The sequence below is a fragment of the Ambystoma mexicanum genome, chromosome 5p (genome assembly GCF_040938575.1).
Source record: "Ambystoma mexicanum isolate Mex_15411 chromosome 5p, UKY_AmexF1_1, whole genome shotgun sequence".
Classification (NCBI taxonomy): domain Eukaryota; kingdom Metazoa; phylum Chordata; class Amphibia; order Caudata; family Ambystomatidae; genus Ambystoma; species Ambystoma mexicanum.
Genome location: NC_090930.1, coordinates 968511694 through 968530213, shown reverse-complemented (window position 1 = coordinate 968530213; position 18520 = coordinate 968511694). Strand labels below are relative to the sequence as shown.

The 18520-nt window shown below is 45.8% G+C and overlaps 1 protein-coding gene across 1 annotated transcript in view; it reads left to right on the top strand.

Moving 5' to 3' along the window:
- The window catches only part of ABCA13 (ATP binding cassette subfamily A member 13), a 2251223-nt gene that overhangs the window by 625834 nt on the left and 1606869 nt on the right, over positions 1-18520 (top strand). Inside the window, exon 25 of the mRNA XM_069613428.1 lies at positions 315-511. Within this exon, the coding sequence (XP_069469529.1) occupies positions 315-511 (197 nt within the window). The remainder of the gene's footprint in view (positions 1-314; positions 512-18520) is intronic.

Below are 18520 nucleotides of genomic sequence, written 5' to 3'. Positions count from 1 at the left end.
CAGAGGAACGCACTGTGGAGACCGGGATTTCTAAGCTGGGGAACATCGGCTAAACATCACCCCAAGTGTATAATGTACTACCAGGAAAGAACATAGTCAATCTCTACTACAGTACTCAAGACTTTGCAATAATGTTGACTTATTAATGCACACAAGTCTTTTGAGTTCCCACAAAGTATTCTTTTATGGATTTTGTCCAGGGTACCAACTTCAGCGCTTGTGTTCTGTATGATAAGGACGCAACTCTGTAATTTTGCTTGTCAATCTCATGCCCTGCGCTTAAAACATTTCTTGTTCCTTATCCCCTTTTCTAGAGCCATACGCGATGTGGGTCTTGGTGAGCACAAGAATAAATACGTCCGAGCTCTGTCTGGAGGAATGAAAAGGCGACTGTCTATCGCCATCGCTTTTTTGGGAGACTCCAAAACCGTCGTTCTGGACGAACCGACGAGTGGAGTAGACCCTTGCTCCAGGCGCAGTATCTGGGAGCTTCTACTGAAATACAAGACGGGTAAGAGACTTGTAAATACAGGCATGTTGTAATTACACGAATGCGTTTGCCACAGAATGGACTGCTGAATAAGGAACCTTTGCTCCTAGGTTCTATCTGTGTTAGAAGTAAGGTGATAAGAGAACTTCAGAATTGCATATTTAGTAAACCTCAGTAATATTTTGACTAACAATTCACACAGATGCAAGACCCAGAATACAAAAGCCCATTCGAGCAAAGCTGAATCCCTCACAGGATGTAGAGTAAGTCTGTATTGTCAGGCAGAAGGGATATTTTGGAAGATTGTCTGAAGGATTCTGCTGTAGCTGACGGGCAAAATCAGGGTTGGGCTGCCGGGTCAGCAAAACAGAATATTGTGGGGCAGTTGTTTGGGGCAAAGCGGGCCGTAATTTGGAACAATGTGAGCCAGTTCGAAGAGTTAATTTAACCGTTTCGATCAATGTTACTTTACTTAACAAGGGCATAAAAAGCCCCTTAGATTATACTCTGTCATGAAAAGTACCAATCTGCCATTTATGATTGCGTGCTGTGGAAAGTGTTATATGCGTGTCCAGGGACGTCATTTCACCAAAATGCCAGGGGTAGTGGAAGTGACATCACATGACCCTTGACCTCTGACAACATCACAGGAAGTGATGTAATTTGACTCCAACCCGAATTGAGATCATGGGAGGCGATGGAACACAACCTTTTACCCCTAGACAAAACAGGAAGTAGCATCACATAGCATTGTTCCCAAGTACACTATGAAAAATATGGTTACAATATGCATGTAACCTGATATACATTTCATACAAGAATGGATCACCATATGTACCTGCAGAAACAAATAATACTATAACTGCAATTTGCGAAAAAGCAAAATACATAGTCCGAAATGGATGCTTATTCTACTCTAAATGCTTTTTGGAGAATTTTGTCTGCATTGTGAATTTGAGGTGTTTAAAAACAGAATAAATCAGTGACTCGCCCCCTGAAGTGTGCCTGAAATAAACCTTCAGTGAGTCTAGCAATTGTATAGAATTCCAGAAAGACACATTTGTAATTCCTATTCTTTCCTATTCAGGGCCACTGCTGAAAGTGTTATACTTAAGGAATCCCCTGTGTTTTTTTTAAAGAAGCCTGAACAAGAAAACCTTTTTTTAGGGGTCGCAAGTGACGTCCCTGTGCGTGCCTGGGCCTACGTTATTTCACAGTCTAATCCTGGGCTTAACACAACGCATCACATGTTAATAACACCGTTTCCAATAGGGCACCAGTCACAGAGCTGTGGCACGACAGAGATGCCAAATGACAGCGCCCAGTGTGAAGCCAGAAGACGTTGCGTCATTTTATCGACAGTCATGTGGTAGGTATGCTGTGATGTTGGGTAACCCGTGTACAAAAGGCCAGAGAGTCGATGAAGCCGGCATGTGGAGAGGAGCACTGCTGAAAGAGGGTCGCTTCTTTTCGGGGTGAACATTTGATGCTAGATTAGTATGACGAAGATATGAGTATTTCATCTCAAGTAATGCCCTCTGGAGACACACTTACTTCTATCCAGTGGCGTGTCCAGACTCTCTTGACTGTGTCGGCCCAAGCAGGGGTGGCATGAAGTTCGAGCGCGCGCGCGCTCACACCTCTAAAAAGCATTAATGTACTACTTGGGACCACTACCCATTTCCACTTCAATTACTAGCAGTGTCTTACATTCCTGTGTTTAACGTTTCATGATAATAGTTTAGGATAATGGGGTGGCAAGTCAGATTCCAGGGGTTTCACCTGACACCCAGGCGACTCCCTGTACACGCCACTGCTCTCATCGCTTCATTATTGCATTTATCAATAACAGCATATTTAGTGAACTCCCCAAAACAAATTTAATTGTGGTCCCTACATATTAGCCGTTATTAAAACTACTGAATATTAGCCGTTTTATCAATTTCAGAGGGAACGAAGTGAGAGTCAAGCCTGCCTGGATTCGCACCTGTTAGCCAAAGGTTACCTACAGGTCTTGCATGCAGATGCATTAACCCACTGAGCTATCTCACTGAGATACGAGCCTGTGCCCTCCAGGTAACAGAATGCACTCTGCGTCAAGCCTATCATTCTTCTGGGGCGTCTTCGTGGGATTTGAACCTGTGACCTCCAAGTTGCACTTGAGTTACTGCAGCTTCCCTACTGGTCACCTGAGCCCATGTTACTAGTAACATGCACAGCTAGAGACTCGGAAAGGCATGTGCATCTGGTCATTGGTAGTCAATTGTCAGACATGACTGACATGTGACAGGCAATGATTCGGATATACTGGATTTTTAGGTGCACAAACCGGCCAGTACATCCCCTCAATTTCCAATAGGGTTGCTTCTGAAGTTGGGGCAGAGCCGGTTGGACGGTAAGGACTCCCTTTGCTCACATACTGCGGCTCCCGGTTCTCAGGAAATCCACTCGGTTGTTGGCAGGGGTACAGTGTCCTACCAGGAACTCTGGAGATGTCTCGGTCGGTCTCTTCATCATGGACCTCGTTTGCGTGGTTATCTATCTTATTTGCACATTTTCTCATGGGAAATGGTTTGGGCTTGCTCACACTGTGCAATAAGGCACCACGTGGTAGGCGTGTCGAGCTTTGGCACAGTAAGTCTTGTCAGTGAATCAGTTTAAGCCCTCCATTCTACAGTGACAGAAGAGATGTTGACCAAGACAAAGATGTCTGTTGACCTGTGGAGACTCCTGCTATCTTGCATTTGTGTCCCTTGTGATACTTCAGCACCAGGCCGTGCTGTGCCGTGGTCCAACCAGAAGGTAAGTCTAGATGACTCCCAATCCGTGACCTCAAAGGAGGTCTTGGCTGGCTGGCAGATGTCAGCTTGTGTTGGGTATTTAAGTGAATTCTTGTGTTTATTTCATTCATGGAAACGATTAGGGGGCATTTAGATTCCCCAATGTCAGGAGTTATCATCTGGTGTTCTTCTTGTGATGTTTCATGCTTGGCTCATTGAGGAACATAGGATCGGTGATGTCACCAAAAACAGTGGCAATGCATTACTACTGCTACACCGCGGCAATACCACACAACCAAACTATGGGTGTGGCGTAAGGTGGAGGAAAACACCCCAGCAAAGTGCTGGAGGTAATTCGGCCACCTTTCTGCCAAAAAACAGCCATTTTGTAAATCTCTCAAAACATGGCTCTTTCAATGGTTCTGTCATGATGCCTACCCCGGAGCACCAGGCCAGGCCCAGCACCCCCGGGAGCAGGCATCATGCCCCCGGGTAAAAGCCCAGCGCCCCCTTATAGGGGCTCTTTGGACTCTGTCCTGGCGCCATAGGCGCCAGGCTCATAAAGGAAGGTGTTTTGTGCACTTACCTGATGCAGACCATGCTGCAAGATTCAGGCCTCCCTGAGACCTGAAAGGGACTATTTTTTCATTGGGACTATTTTGCCACTCGGGCGTGGCCAGGGAAGGATACTTACCTGGAACTACTTTGGGGGCTATTTAAGCCACGCCCAGACAGTAGCTCACGCTTCGCGTTGTTCTGCATCGAAGCAGCTGAACGCTCACAATGTCTGCTCCTGCATCTGGTCTCCAGCCATGCCCGCCTTGATCCTGGAAAACCTGTAAGGAAAGAAGAGAAGAGAAAAGTGAAAACCAAGAATTTGATCAAACTTCTTACCTGCATCCGGAACCTTCACGCCAGCGTTCCTGAGAAAAGACTTTCATTTAAAAGCACCGCGTTGCTCGCTGCAGCGCCGCCCTTCACTCACCTGTCCTCGGGGGTTCTTCTGGCTCCACCGCGACTGTCTGCACCGGTCGCCACATCTCTGCGCCTAGGGGAGAGAAGAAGAGACAAAAGGTGAGCAGAAGGAACATATGAGGAAAGCCTAATTTTCCGCCATAACACTTACCGGTCTTCTGTTGGTGGATCATTCCTCATTTCGGGTCGGCGCCGCTTCGTTGGCAGGTACCACACCCCGGCCCCTATGGGGAAAGGACAAAAGGCATTACTGGAGGAATATAAAGACATTAAGAGGGGTCGCCCCCATCGCTAACTCACCTGAGTTTACCGTCTGCAATTCAATCCCTCAACGCATCGCCTTCATTCTGCACCTGAAATAAAGGACAGATCACAGGTTAGGAAGGCAACAGAAAAGGAGGCTCAACACTTGAACTTTTGTAATCTTCATACTTACGGCGTTCCGCTCGGAAAAGTCAAGTGGATTTTGCCAGCGCCATTCTGAAAACCAGTGAAGTAACTGGGCAAACACGCACCCCTGCACCAGAAGCAGGATGGAGAGTTCATCCTTTCAAACCATAAGGTGAGCTTCAACCGGGGATTTCGGAGGAAGTTAGAGAAGAACGAAGGGGGGAAGGGGGGAACGAGCACACTATTTTGCAGACTGTTAATCCCCTTTCTCATCTGCAGAAGGATATTCCTACGGGCCAGACAAGCAAGATTTGAGGGTCCTGTTCAGTCGGTGTTCCGAGTTCTGCGCATCACGCTCAAAGAGGCCACAGCAACCCAGACTAGACCAGCGCCTCCGTGGCGTTACAGGTTCCATGTAATAATGTCCCTGCAAAAATGTTGCCATGCAAAAAATTAGCTGAAAAAGTGCTGTTTTTAGCATAGACATTATTACATGGAACATGAGGGTGACACCCCTGCAACCCCCAAAAACTTTTTTCTTTTTCAAGGGGTTAGGGGGCCAGCCCCCCAACCCTGTTCCCCTGTCCCTATATATATGGTCACCTATATAATGTGGCCACAAACGTTTCTTGGTGACTTTTTATATACATAACGACACACAGACCTCACAGTACTGTGCTACTTTTAAAAGATGGCTGCCCAAATGCCGGCTACCCACACCCTGTACAGAGCTCTGCTGCTCTCGAGCTAGGTCAGCGCTTTAAACAATAAAATAAAAAATTAAATAAAAGAATTGGTATAACCCACTTTCACCAAATTATTTTTTTTACCAGTTTTTAACGCAAAATAGAGATGGTAATTTGGGGTAAGGAATATCAAAACATTCTGTAAAAGTGTCATTCGGTGGAAAACCATCAGAACAGGCCGGGTGGGGGAAAGGGGCTGAGCTAACAAGCTCACGTTTACAGATTATTAAAAGTTGTCCATCTGGACTAACACACCTCCAGAGGACCCCATTTCTCATGCAAAACCTTCTCCTTTGCAGAAACCAAGATGATGCTCTTGTATCAGTCCTCACATAATAGTTTCCTAATTGATTTCCACACTTTAAGAATGTCCTTTTTAGGCCATAATCAAGCACGGTGCACGCATAACTTTGCTAGGTTCAGAGAAGGTGGAAATGATCTCAGAATCGTTAGGGCTGCCTCCCTTATATGCATTAAAGAGATATTCCACAGAATGGAGATGGGCAGTCTATTGTTGCAGTTGTCTACTGACCAGTGTCCCCAAAGTAGAGAGTGAGACTGTCTTCTTCCCTATGTAAACCCAGCACTGTACAGGACTATAGGGCCTCATCATGAGTTTCGTGGTATCTCAGTGGTAAATCTGCAGAGATAGCACCAAATGGATTTACTGTTACGGTCACTTGGTCTGGCGGAATTGTCGCCTGATTATGGTATGGTGGTGTTAATCCCCTTTTATGGCATCCAAAGGACTCCATGGGTATTTGGGCGGAATTAATACCGGCGGTAGACAATGCAACAATAGACTGTCCATCTCCATTCTGTGGTACATCTCTTTAACGCATATAAAGGTGCAGTGCAGGATATAGTAGGAAACTATCTCCTCAAAACAGTGCCTGCTTGCGAGGCAATACAATAATCCAAATTCAGAACAAGAACATTTCTTGCAAATCCTATTTTAAGGCTGGAACTCTTAAACTTAGGGATGTCTGGATGGGTCATTTGTTGCTTTCTTTTGAGTCCCTTCAATGAAAGTATTAACTAATCCAACCAAAATACCTAGATTTGATGATCTGGCTGCTTATCGTTAACAGGCAGGTGCCTCCCTAGACACCAACTCATCAGACTCTTAGGATCTATGAACGTTTTCCAAATTTTTTACGCCCAAATGACACTTTTGTAGAATCTTTGTATATTCCATTGTAGAGGAGGTCCCAAATATGGCCTGCACTCCAGCCACCCATTTTGAAGTACCAGTAACGTTCACACCGAGATATGCGACGATTGATGAACAAATAAACCAGCAGAGAGCCACGTTAGGACTCTGCCCAGTGCCCAGCAGAAGAGCAACACCTATTGAAGTGCCAATAACCAAACAACCATGGACAGTAAGGTATCCATTGAGACAACCCTACCAGCAAATGACACAAAATAAAGATTGCTTAAACACTGTCCCAGAAGAAACTCAAAAGGCCTTAATTGAAGATGAATGGTGATGACACAAGGGCCCGGACAGACTCACAGATGAAGGAACGACAACCAAAAGATGACACACAAAGGAGAAATATCATGAATAAGGATATCATGAACTTAGAAGGAAGCACAATGTTGAAACATATAGAAACTTAAACTGTCAAACAGGATGAAAATATTCAACCAGCTAAAGCCTGTACACATGCTTGTAACACAAGAAGCTAAGAAAACAGTGAGGCTTGCTATGCTTAGTAGAAGAATAGAGCGGCAAGCGCCGACAACAAATCTACCTCAACGAAGCACACTATATAAGTGAGAGTCCACTTCATACAAAAGCAGAACTCACACAGGTTACTAAGGGTCAAACATGACAGGATTCGTATCCCAGATAAAACAAGAGGAGACAGTGGAATCGAAACTCAGCAAAGAGCATTCCGTGCCTGGGAAATCGAGGTCAAATCAAGAGAGGGAGGCGTACAGTCACTTTGGAGAATTGAAACTTAAGAGCAGAGCAGCCTGCCCCATGAAGGTCGAGATAAGGAGGCCCAGGCAGGTGGCAGGCCGAAATGAGAATTGAATGCACAAATAGAAGGAAAACGAAGCAGATTCGCGGTGTACTAACACGTGACCAGCCAAGCACGAATAGGCACCAACATCTGATGTCATCCAAAACTGGAGATACCGTAACTTTTCCTGACAAGAAGCTACAGTTTCGAGGCTGGCCACAGCCAACTAATTGACACATAGCCATTCAAGTACTGATTGATGGAAGGGAGGCTGGGTGAATCTTGGGGCATCCTGCATCTGGGTGACAATTCTGCATGCTGCTAATTAAAGTGGAGATTTATGTTTGGGGTTATAGCCAACCCAGTCACAGTGGACCAAATAATCTAGGGTCCTATAGCTAGAAGAACCAATGAGACGTCGTACTCCTAGTGACGTCTACACGTGTAATGTTAGATGGATGGTCGTAGACGCCCTCCTGATGAGGATTAACCAATCCTCACACTCCATTGCCATATACAGATATAGCACCTATACTTAAATGACCTTTTCCAATCAATAGAATTGTATGACAAACTTAGGAGTGTTTCACGTCAAGGATGACGAATTTTGGGTATAACTGTTACTGTTTGAATGAAGATCATTGGGAGTTGGAGCGAGATGGGCTATTGCATCACTGTTGATTTTCATGTTTCCCCGTTTTTTGTACTTGTCATTAAACAGACTCCCCTTTGCCAAACCATTGAGTTGTGCTTATTGATTGGTGTTGGAGTAAAAAATCCTGCACCCCTTCCACCTCAAGGTGCAGCTATCTTGTCTTAAAGTACTCGAGGGCGAGCTCTGACTCTATGGGCCGGTCAGGGGTCACTGCCCCTCCTGTACACCATACCCAACATACCATCTGCATTTTGCGGTAAAAAAGAAGTGGTAAAAAATTGTATTCAGAGAAAGTGGGTTATACCAACACTTTTATTTTATTGTTTAAAGCGCAGACCTATCTTGAAAGCAGCAGAGTGCTGTACAGAGTGTGGGAAGCCCGCATTTGGGATGGCATTTTTAAAAGTAGTGCAGTACTCTGAGGTCTGTGCATGTACATCCATTGGAATTAGTCCTTGGTCAGGTGTTGTTGAAGAGCCATGTTTTGAGAGATTTGGAAAATTGTGGGGTCATTCCGAGCAGACAACGGGATTGAGTTCCAGAGGGTGGGTGCATGACAAGAGAAGGATTGTTTGCGGGTCCTCTTTTTGCAGACGAGCTGTGAATAAAGCCGTTTGGTCGATTAGCTGCGTGAGGAGCGTGTGCCACCATCTTTGTGGAGCTTAGCTGCCATGTACGCGGGTGTGATACTCCTTACAGCTTTGTAGATGATGCATGCAATCTTGAACAGTATCCTGGCTTAGAGTGGAAGCCAATGTAGTTTGCGTAGGATGGGGTAATTTGGTCAAATTTCTGTGCTCCTGTATTAAGCGTGGTGGACTGCTTTTATGTTAAAAAGTGGTTTGTTGACCCCCCAAAATTGTTTCAGGGCATGGACCACTTAAAATTCTTCTGGGATGAGGAACCTCCCATGCCAGTTAGCAATAAATGTAAGTCTGAAGCCTACACGGATGTAACGCGAATGACAGTAGGTGTAAACATTAGATTGGACAACAGAAAATCATGTACGACCTCTATTGGTCCCCAGCAAGAGTGATATCCTGATAAATGAATCAATTCAATTCACACCTATCACATGTTTTGGAATAGTAAATGCTTGACAAAGATTTTGCAGGAGGAACCAACATCAATTAAAATGATTGTTGGTTGTATGGAAGCAGGGAGGCAGCAAGGGCAAAGGTTTTGCATGCAAAATGGGGTTCTCTGGAGGTGTTAGTCCAGATGGGCAACCTTTAATGATCTGTAAATGTGGGCTTGTTAGCTCAGCCCCTCTCCCGCACCCGGCCTCAAATCCTGTTAACATTTCTTCCCTATCTTGGTTTTGCTGCCTATTTGTGCATCCTATCCCTTGTCATACTATGTAATGAACACACATGTTGTATTTTCTATTTGTTGCTTTGCCTGTTAGGCTCTGTAAATTAGCTTTGCCCGTTCCTCCATGTGACTTTGTGTAGTAACTTCTTATAGACTGTGGGTACATATGGGTGATTGCTTTGCTTCGGCAGAGGTAGTTACACAGATATTGTGCACAATTTTCACCATTGTTCATAACATTGTAACAGTGTTCATACAACACCGCTGTCATTTGAATTTTATTTTGGCTAGTCTATCCTTTTGGCCATGCACGAACTCTGGATTCAATTACAATGTTGTTTTAACAAATCTTTGCATATCTCTGGGTTCTGCAACCGATGTTTCACACCATGACTCCCATGATCTCCCACATTTGCCTATTCTGGTTATGTTGCCCATTCATGTGAGGGTGTAATAGGACCGAAGACAGGAGTATTAGTCCTAGCTCAGCAGTGTTCCTGTGGTATTAACTATGCCTTCAATAGACATTTGTAGGGGAATTTTGAGAGTGGTGTAATGTGGACGGGTGAGGTGTAGAGGGTGGTTGTTTAATTGAAAAATAGGTTATGAGTAATGGGATGGTGAGAGGTGTTGTTAGGGGCTCTCTGGGGCTGAGATAATATATAGGAAAATAAGGCAACCTTTCTGATGTTTACAATCGTAATTGCTGGGTTCCCCTTTGGTTGTTTGGATTTGACTCATATGAGCCCCTTTCTGACAGTTTAGTGGGTGGGGTGCATGAGGGTTACTGGTAATTTTTGGAGTTGTAAAGTGCTTTCTCTGTTGAGGTGATTAAGTATATTTAACAGGGGTACCAATGCTGATCTCGTGAGGAATTTATTTAAAGATCAAGATCTAGTTTTTTTGCCGTTTCATGAAGTAAAGGTGATGTTCTTTGGTATATTAGTACCCAGCGAGGGTCAATCAGATTGTAACAATCAATCTGATTGGCCCTCGCCGGGGCTTTACCCGAGCGGGAATCCCTCTCCCAGCGTTCCTTTCCTTTGTTCCCGGCGGGGGAGTGTAGCAGCCACTCAGCCAATGAGAAGCCTCAGAATGGGGAAATCCCAGCTCCAAGCTACCACACGGCTGGAGGCTGCCATCTTCCTCCGGTGTGGATCAAGGTAGGTGTTTTCCCTCCCCCCGCCCCCACCAATCCAAACAATCCCCTGCCTGCCCTCCCAACCCTACTTAGATTCTTTTTGGTCCATTTTTGGGAGCGGACACACTGGGAACGTTCCGATCCATGACAGGCCGTCATGGAAAGGAAGAAGGGACTACAAGTAGTCCCTTCTTTCCTTTCCATGACGGCCCTTTTGTTCGTTTACATTTTACCTATTTTTTGAATGGCTGCCATGGAAAGGGAGAAGGGACTACTTGTAGTCCCTTCTCCCTTTCCATGGCAGCCATTTTATTTGTTTATCTTTTTATATTAATTTTGAATGGCCGCCATGGAAAGGGAAAAGAGCCTCCGTTGTCCCTTCCCCGGCAGCCATTTTTTAAACTTTTGAAACAAAAAAATGCTCTTAATACCCTGGTCTTCCAGCTTCGCTTGGGCCTCTAACTATGGGCCTGGGGCATTACCTGATTCGGTAATGCCCCCGCGGCTCAGGGCTTATTGCTTAGGTGTTTTTTTTGGGTAAGGAGTGCCAGAGTTCAGAGTGTGCCATTTCTGGTTGAAGTTTGATACCATCACTACTGCATCATTTCATTTACTGGATTGCTGTGCTGTCAATGGTATGTAATGGGGAGATTTCCATCTGATGGATTGTGGGCCGCTGCCATTAGAGAAGCAGAGAGTGATGCACAGGGCTTTGAAAATAATCCTTGTTTTTATTGGGTGCCATTGGAGTGTGTGGAGTGCTGGGGTGATGTGTTTGTATCTTTACAGTCTCAGTAATAACCTGGCTGCCACGTTTGGGCTCTTTGTAGTTTGCTGAGTAATGGGAGTCCAAGGTAAAGTGTGTTGGCGTATTTAAGTCTTGATAGTACCAGTGACATAACTGCCATGACCCTGTGTGTCAAGGCCAGGGAGGGCATGATTCATAAGGTGAGGGGTTGGACAAAAAAGCAACTTAAAATGGCTTTAACCTCTAGTTCGAGGGCATGGTCGTTGTCCGTTTGCTTCCAGATTTCTCACAGGCGACATAGATGTGTGGTGAGGGTCCATTACCCTTGGGGAGGCAGAGGGTGCAGGCTCTTGATATATCTTGAGCAGTTTTGCACTTTTGTCTGCTGTTTCAGTAATTCCATTTTGATTTCCTCCAGCTCTGCTCAAGTGGCAGGCCTCTCCTGAAAGATCAGTCATTTTTGTACTGATTTCATTCAGTTCAATACAGAAGGGGCTAGACTGTCTAAGATCTCAGCATATTGATCTTTCAGAATGTAACAAGAAGACTTCAGATGATCAAGTTGTTAGATACTGAAAAAAAGGTAATGTTAAAGGCCCACGAAAGGCATGTCTTCATGGATCTGTATTTGGGTTGTGGATAATTTTCTTTGGTTTGTAGTAATTTGTTGACAAAGTTGAGCAGATTGCTAAGTATTTTACAACGTTCGGTCCAGAATTTTTGGCTGGTAGTATTTTCACTAACAATGGTATATGTGAATCGCGTATACAAATCTGTCCCTCTCCCAGATTGGGAGCTTTCACTTATTGAGTGAATCACTTAATGTTCCAATTAATCAAGAGATCGTGTGCAGGCTTGTTACAAATGTTGTCACTCAACAACTAAGTTCTTTCATTATTATTGTTCTTCGTGTAACTGCTTGATTGGGTTGAGCTAGTCACCTGTAAATGGCTGCAGTAATCTGCAAGAGATGCTATGCTTTCACTAATGGGACCGTGATTGTATGCATCATGAAGGTCAATGATATTATCAATATGAATAGGCAATTTAGACACATCATAATGAGTCACTTCCTCTCCAGAAGTGATGGTTCTTACTTTGAGGAAGACTGTCAGACAAGTTGAGTTTAGAGTATCACTTGGTACAACATGTCTCTGTCATGCAGAGGAAGGCCTAGTTTTCTTCTTTGCATAGATTGCTTCTGTTTGTTGTGCTTTTCTAAGTAATACAGGCTCAGTTTAGGGCAGGTCAATGATTGCCAAGCTGCTGTTAGGATTCTTTGCTTTAATAGCTTGAGGTTCACCGGGCAGAGAAGTAGTCTTTTCTTTGCATAGGTCTGTTTATTATTCTGTTTCTGGATTAGCCGTGTATTCCTGTGTAGCACTTCCAGTACACGTTTCTAGTGTTGACTATATTGTGGACCTATGTTGTTTGCTTATGCTGGGGGTCCTTTTGGTAAGTGCAGGTAGGTCAGTGGTGAGGATCTGAAGACTGTTCTGGTGGGGAGATGTACTGGGTTGGAAGAAGGTCAGTTCCTCTTCATGCGGGGCTGTCGTGGATGTGGTAGCCACTAACTGGTTTCATAAGCTCTAGGTGCAGCATGTTTTGATATAAGAAATATATCGAAAGCATCAACAATACTAATGTTCATGGCACTTGCCTAGATCATGTTAGTTCCATTGTTATATACATATACTAAAGGCATATGTTGTGTTTGTGTGATAGCTTAAGTCTCTCCTCCCTGTGGATTGTGACACTGCTAGAAGTGGTAGGATAATCCTTGAATATGTTGTGCCAGGTATGAAGATCAGCAGGCGTGTGCAGTCCTCCCTGATGTGTGGCAGTAATAGCCGTGTGAGATTATGGTGCATGGATGATTATGAAGCATCTTTGAATTTCCATAGTGAGGTGTCATATGTGGGTGAGAGTGGGTACAAAATTTGATGGCTATTGAGTCCAACTGAGATGAGTAAGTCTTTTTTGTTAAACATCTGTTTCAGAAGGGAAGTTTAGCAATACATTGTGTACTTATAGATGAGTTGGTGTGTAAAGTGAGGACCATTTTCCGTATTTTTTAAAGATAAAGGGAATTGATTCTAAAAGAAGTGTACATGAGCAAACAGTCAGAGAAGCAATACCGTTTTACCAAGCTTTACAGTAACTGATAGAGATCAGTGAGAAAAAGTTGGTTGGTCTGAGTGGTGGAGAGAAAGATACACATGGAAATATTGACAGGGGACATTGCAGATAGACAGTACACATTATACATGTTTGACAAAATACCATCTGTGAAGGTACAACCCTGCTCTTTTATTTTTTATTTTTGCCGTGCAAGGTGAAGATAGATTCAATGCAGGAAAGTTTCCACATATGCTCAGTTGCTAAAATGGAACTGCCTGTGATTTTATCTGGGCTCTCATCAGGCCTTGTGAGTGTGTAGCAGGATCACTGCCAGTCATCTAGTGAACACATCTACAATTCTTACAAACATCTAGCAGCTAAAGAGTGAATTGGCCACCTTTCAGAGAAAATTATAGTGAACTTCGAATGTTTGCACGGAGGGGCTGAATAGCATCCTCTGATGTAAGTTTATTTTGAAAAGGTCAATTGGCTCTATAGAAATCTTTTTTTTCTCCTGCTACACTGCGGTGTGGTGGTCGCTGGACTGCCCCCACTTCCCCCTGCATCCTGCCAACATGCTGATCGCTGGATGGCTGCCTAATTCCATTTTCTTTAGGTAAACCCTTGCTGGCTGCATAGCGCACTGGTTTTGTACCATCTTGTCTGAAGACTGCCACGAAATACTGGCCTATGTGTTTTCATTAGCCTTCATTATTTTAGTGCCTGCAGGAGTTGCCAGGTAGCCCACTCTTTGCACTCCTGATTGGCTGTGAAGCTTTTCTTTTTGGGCCTACCAAGAGCTGGCAGGCGAGAGTTGGACCCCAGCACAAAGGTCCTATCTGGTCTAGATGGCCATGACCGCCGGGCCGCATGCCGTCGTTCTCCTTGCTTGCTCTTCTTCTGGTGCAAATCATGGTGCTCTCACTCATTGTGAAATAGGTGAGCGTTTGCCTCCTGTTCGTCTTCCATATCATGGTTTGTGTTTCTGTCTGGACCATCAAGCCGGCATTAAGTGCCACTCTTCCTCCCTCCTGGCCACACTTTCTGGACTGTACCTCCTCAGATGTCTTCCGTCTACAAAACATTTGCATTTTAAACCTTTGCGATCTTTGAGCTCTCTGACTCTTGCCATTTTACTGTGCTAAATGATTTTTAAATTTGGGCATTTTCTTCCTAAATGTCTGTGCTTGGACTGTACTCATGTATTTCTGAACCTCAGTTCTTATACCTCTCTGCTGCTCTCACTGGGATCCTGTTCTTAGTGCTGCTTTCTCTGCTCTGTCTGGCTGCTAGGCCACCTGGGGAGTTCTGTTGTGCACTGTGCAGTTCTGTCCCTCTCCCTCCACTGTGCACCCTCTGGTCCCCCCCACCAATCTCATCCGTATGGTGCTCTCCATATCTCCTATCTATTCTAACTGCTTCTCCATAACCTATACTCTTCTCGCTTGAAGTCTTGAAGCAAGATATTTCCTGGTCTCCAAACCCAGGTCTGTCCATAGCACACCTACGTCAATGCTTCCTCCAGGCAGACAGTCACTGACATTCTCTTTGTCATTCCTTCTCCTGACCTGTGGACTCCCCATATGGTCTCTGTCCTCTCCCCTTTCTCTTCCTCACCCATTAATGGTGCTAGCAGATGGCACACTTCTCATCATCCACGTGCATCATCAATGTCTCAACCTCCTCCTTAACAGGCATTTACCGTCTCTTTCTAAACTCCCCCCCACCCCCCCCTGCTGCCCTACTGTCTTCCTGCCCCTCATCTGGTGGTGGTACCCAGCTGCAGTACCTCCTTGAAAAACACTTAAAGGGGGCTACCAACTTCACTTAGCTACCCTCAATTCTCTCTCTGCTGTCAAACACTCCTCTGACATCTGTCTATTCCTTGTAGACCTTGACCTTGACGTCCTTGCTCTCACTGAGACGTGGTTGAAGGTCAGCTTTGTCACTGCTTTTGACACCCTTCTCCCAAGGGCTACAAGATCCTATCCAATCCCAGGCTCACCTGGTCTGGGGGCAGAATGGCCCTGATTTTCCCTGAGTGGGTACCGGACACCATCATTCCCACTCAATCCTACTCCTCCTTTGAATGTATTGGCTGCAGGCTGTCTGTCTCTCCTACCTTCTCCCTCACTCTTGCCACTATCTACAGGCCCCCCAGACCTATCCCACTTTTTCTCTCATAATGGGCGGACCTCTCCTCCTCTCTCCTTGCCCCCTCCCCCAAACCTCTCTTCCTTGGGGATTTTAACATACTTCTTGATTCTCTGCAATTGGCCACTGTACTCTTTCATGACTGCTGTGACTCTTTCCCTCACTATTCTTCCCTCTGGTCCAACCCACTCTGCCAGAGAAACCTTGGATGCTCTCATCTCATCAGATATACTTCTCGCCAATACTCTAACTACTTCTCTCTCCTGGTCTGACCACTCTGTCCTCTCATCCCATCTTGGGCTCCCTGGCCCCCGTACGATGCCTCTACCTGCCCAGCCAGTCTCCTTCTTCATCGTTCGACCGATGGAGCGTGTCAGTTGCTGCATTTGCTTCCACCTTCATCCCTCATCCCACCCCTGCCTTTGACTCTCCTTCCGACTCTACACTGTCTAACCTCTATCTCTCCATCTCTAACACTCTGGACATCCTTGCCCTTGCCATGAGGATCCGCATGAAGCCTGCCTCCAAATGCAACTCTTTGTATGACTCTGACTTGGCAGCTTTAAAACGCAAGTGCAAAGCTGATGAGCGGAGGTGGTAGGACTCGGGTACATCTTCTGACAAACTGGCCTGCTGCCTGCTCCAAAGGCAATATCATCTTGCCAACCGCTCCAAGAAGAGGACTCATGTACAAGCCCACATCTCTGGGGCAACTAATAACACGGCTGGACTGCAGTCTCCTCCTCTCCTCTTCTCTCCCAGGCCAAATGCACTTGCCTCCCACTTCTCCAAAACTCAGGACATCCTGTCCTCATGCTCATCTACTCCCCTCTTCACCTCTTCTTCTCTTGCCTCCCTTGGCCACCCTCTTCCCCCTCCCATTCTCTTCTCCTTCTCTCCCATTGCACCGTATGAGGTCTCTAGAGTAGTCCACTCTATGAATGTCTCCTCCAATCAGGTGCTCCCCTGCTCTTCCAGAACTATCAAGGACAGAATCTCCTCTCATGGCCCTTCTTTGGCTGACCTCAGTAACAACTCCTTTGTGACTGGCTCTTTCCAACAACCCCTCAAGCACTCCCTTGTGCACCCTCTCTTAAAAGAGCCATCTGCCGACCCTTCATGCCCGCTATTTCCCTATCTCTATCACCCCTTTCTTGGGCAAACTCATGGAGAAGTTGGTCATCCCTCAACTGACCCACCACACTGAATCAGCCAGATGCCTCCATGACTACTAGGCTGGCTTCAGAGCTTCCAGTGGCATGGAAACTGAGTTCCTGAACACCCGTGAAGATTTGCTCTCAAACCTGGACTCTGACTCTCCCTCTGTTCTGACCCTTCTCGATCTTTCTTCTGCCTTTGACATGATCAATCAAGCCATACTCGTTTCTGTGATACCCTAGGCATCATGGACCGGGCACTGGCTTGGCTGACCTTCCTTTCAAACCGACCTTCCAAAGCACAATTGAGCCCTTTTCTTTCCTTTCCTCCACCACAATCTCTACCTGTGGCATTCCTCAGGGTTTTATCCTATTGCCATGGCTCTTCAACATCTACCTTGCCCGCTGGCCCACTTGATCTTCACCTTCTCTCCTCACTTCCAATGTTGTGCTGATGAAACTCAGCTTTCCTTTAAGGTACCATCCTTTTCCTCCTCCCCTTCCTCTCTCATACCTGACTGCCTGACTGCTATTCGGACGTGGTGCTCTGCTAACAATCTCTGCCTTAATGCCAGTACGACAGAGATCCTTCTCATTGGGACACCTGTTCTCCCCCCCCCCCAAAATCTCTGGCCACCCTCCTTGGGTCCCCTACCCTAACCCTCTTGTGAGGCAAAAAATCTTGGTCATTTTTGACTCCTCTCGCTCCTTCCCTCCACACATCACAGACCTTGCCGAGAAGTCCAACTTTCAGCTCCACCTCCTCAGAGACATTCTCCATTTCCTCACCTTCCCCACAGAAGCTCAATGTCTCCATAGCTCTGGTTCTCTCCAGGCTGGACTACTTCAACAGTCTCTTCCTCAATCTGCCTCTTTCTTCCCTTTGTCCTCCTCAAATAATCCAGAATAGGACTGCAAGACTTATCCTCGGCCTCCAGCCCAGGGATCGCATCTCTCCAGCCCTAAAATCTCTCCACTGGCTCCCGGGGGCGTAAGGATCAAATTCAAGACCCTTTGCATCATTCACAAGGCTGTCTGGGGCCTGGTACCTCTCGACATCCAGCTTTCTCTCAATAAATACCTTCCTACTAGAGCCCTTCGGTCTTCTAGCTCCAACTCTCTGCAGATCACACGCTTCGCTAAGCAGAGTTTGGGGGATAGCTCTCTTTCCTAAGGAGAAGCAACCATTGAGGCTGCCTTAGCTATTCTCTAGGCTTTGATCTACTTCCCACCCACGATATTCTGCTCTTAACACCCATCACAAAATCTGTGTCTCCTCCTTGCTGGCTCATGATCATTCCTAAATCGACCATGTCCTGATGTTCCCACTATTTTCAACCTATTGTCAATCTCTCTTGATGCTCCACTTCATACTTGTTCCACCTCCCCTCCTCCACACGCACCTTGTCATCCGAGGGTGTGAATCTACCTTCCTTTTCTCCACTTGTGTTTTTCTCTCCTTCCCAGCCTTTTTCACCTCCTCCTTAGCACTTTATTCACCTTTCTCCTCCTTCTTAACTCTCCCCCCAGCTCCTTAGAGCTCTTCCACTTTCCACCATCTCCTTCTCATATCCTCCTCCTTTCTCTACATCCTTCTTAGATCTTCTTTCTAGCTACTCCGGAATTTCTCTTACCACCTCCTTCACAGACTCCCCACTTCCTCAACCCCCTCTCACTCTCGACACTCCGTTTCTCCCCTCCAGTCTCAAGTGACCAGCTGCTTCTGAACCTCTGTCTCCTTCAAACAACCTCACTAGATCTTTCTGCTTCATTGGTGGTATCGACCTTTGACCCCTCCACAAGGTACCGGCCACTCAGTACTATTTACAGATTTCATTATCGTTTCTGGTTTGTGATAGGTTGGTGGTCTACT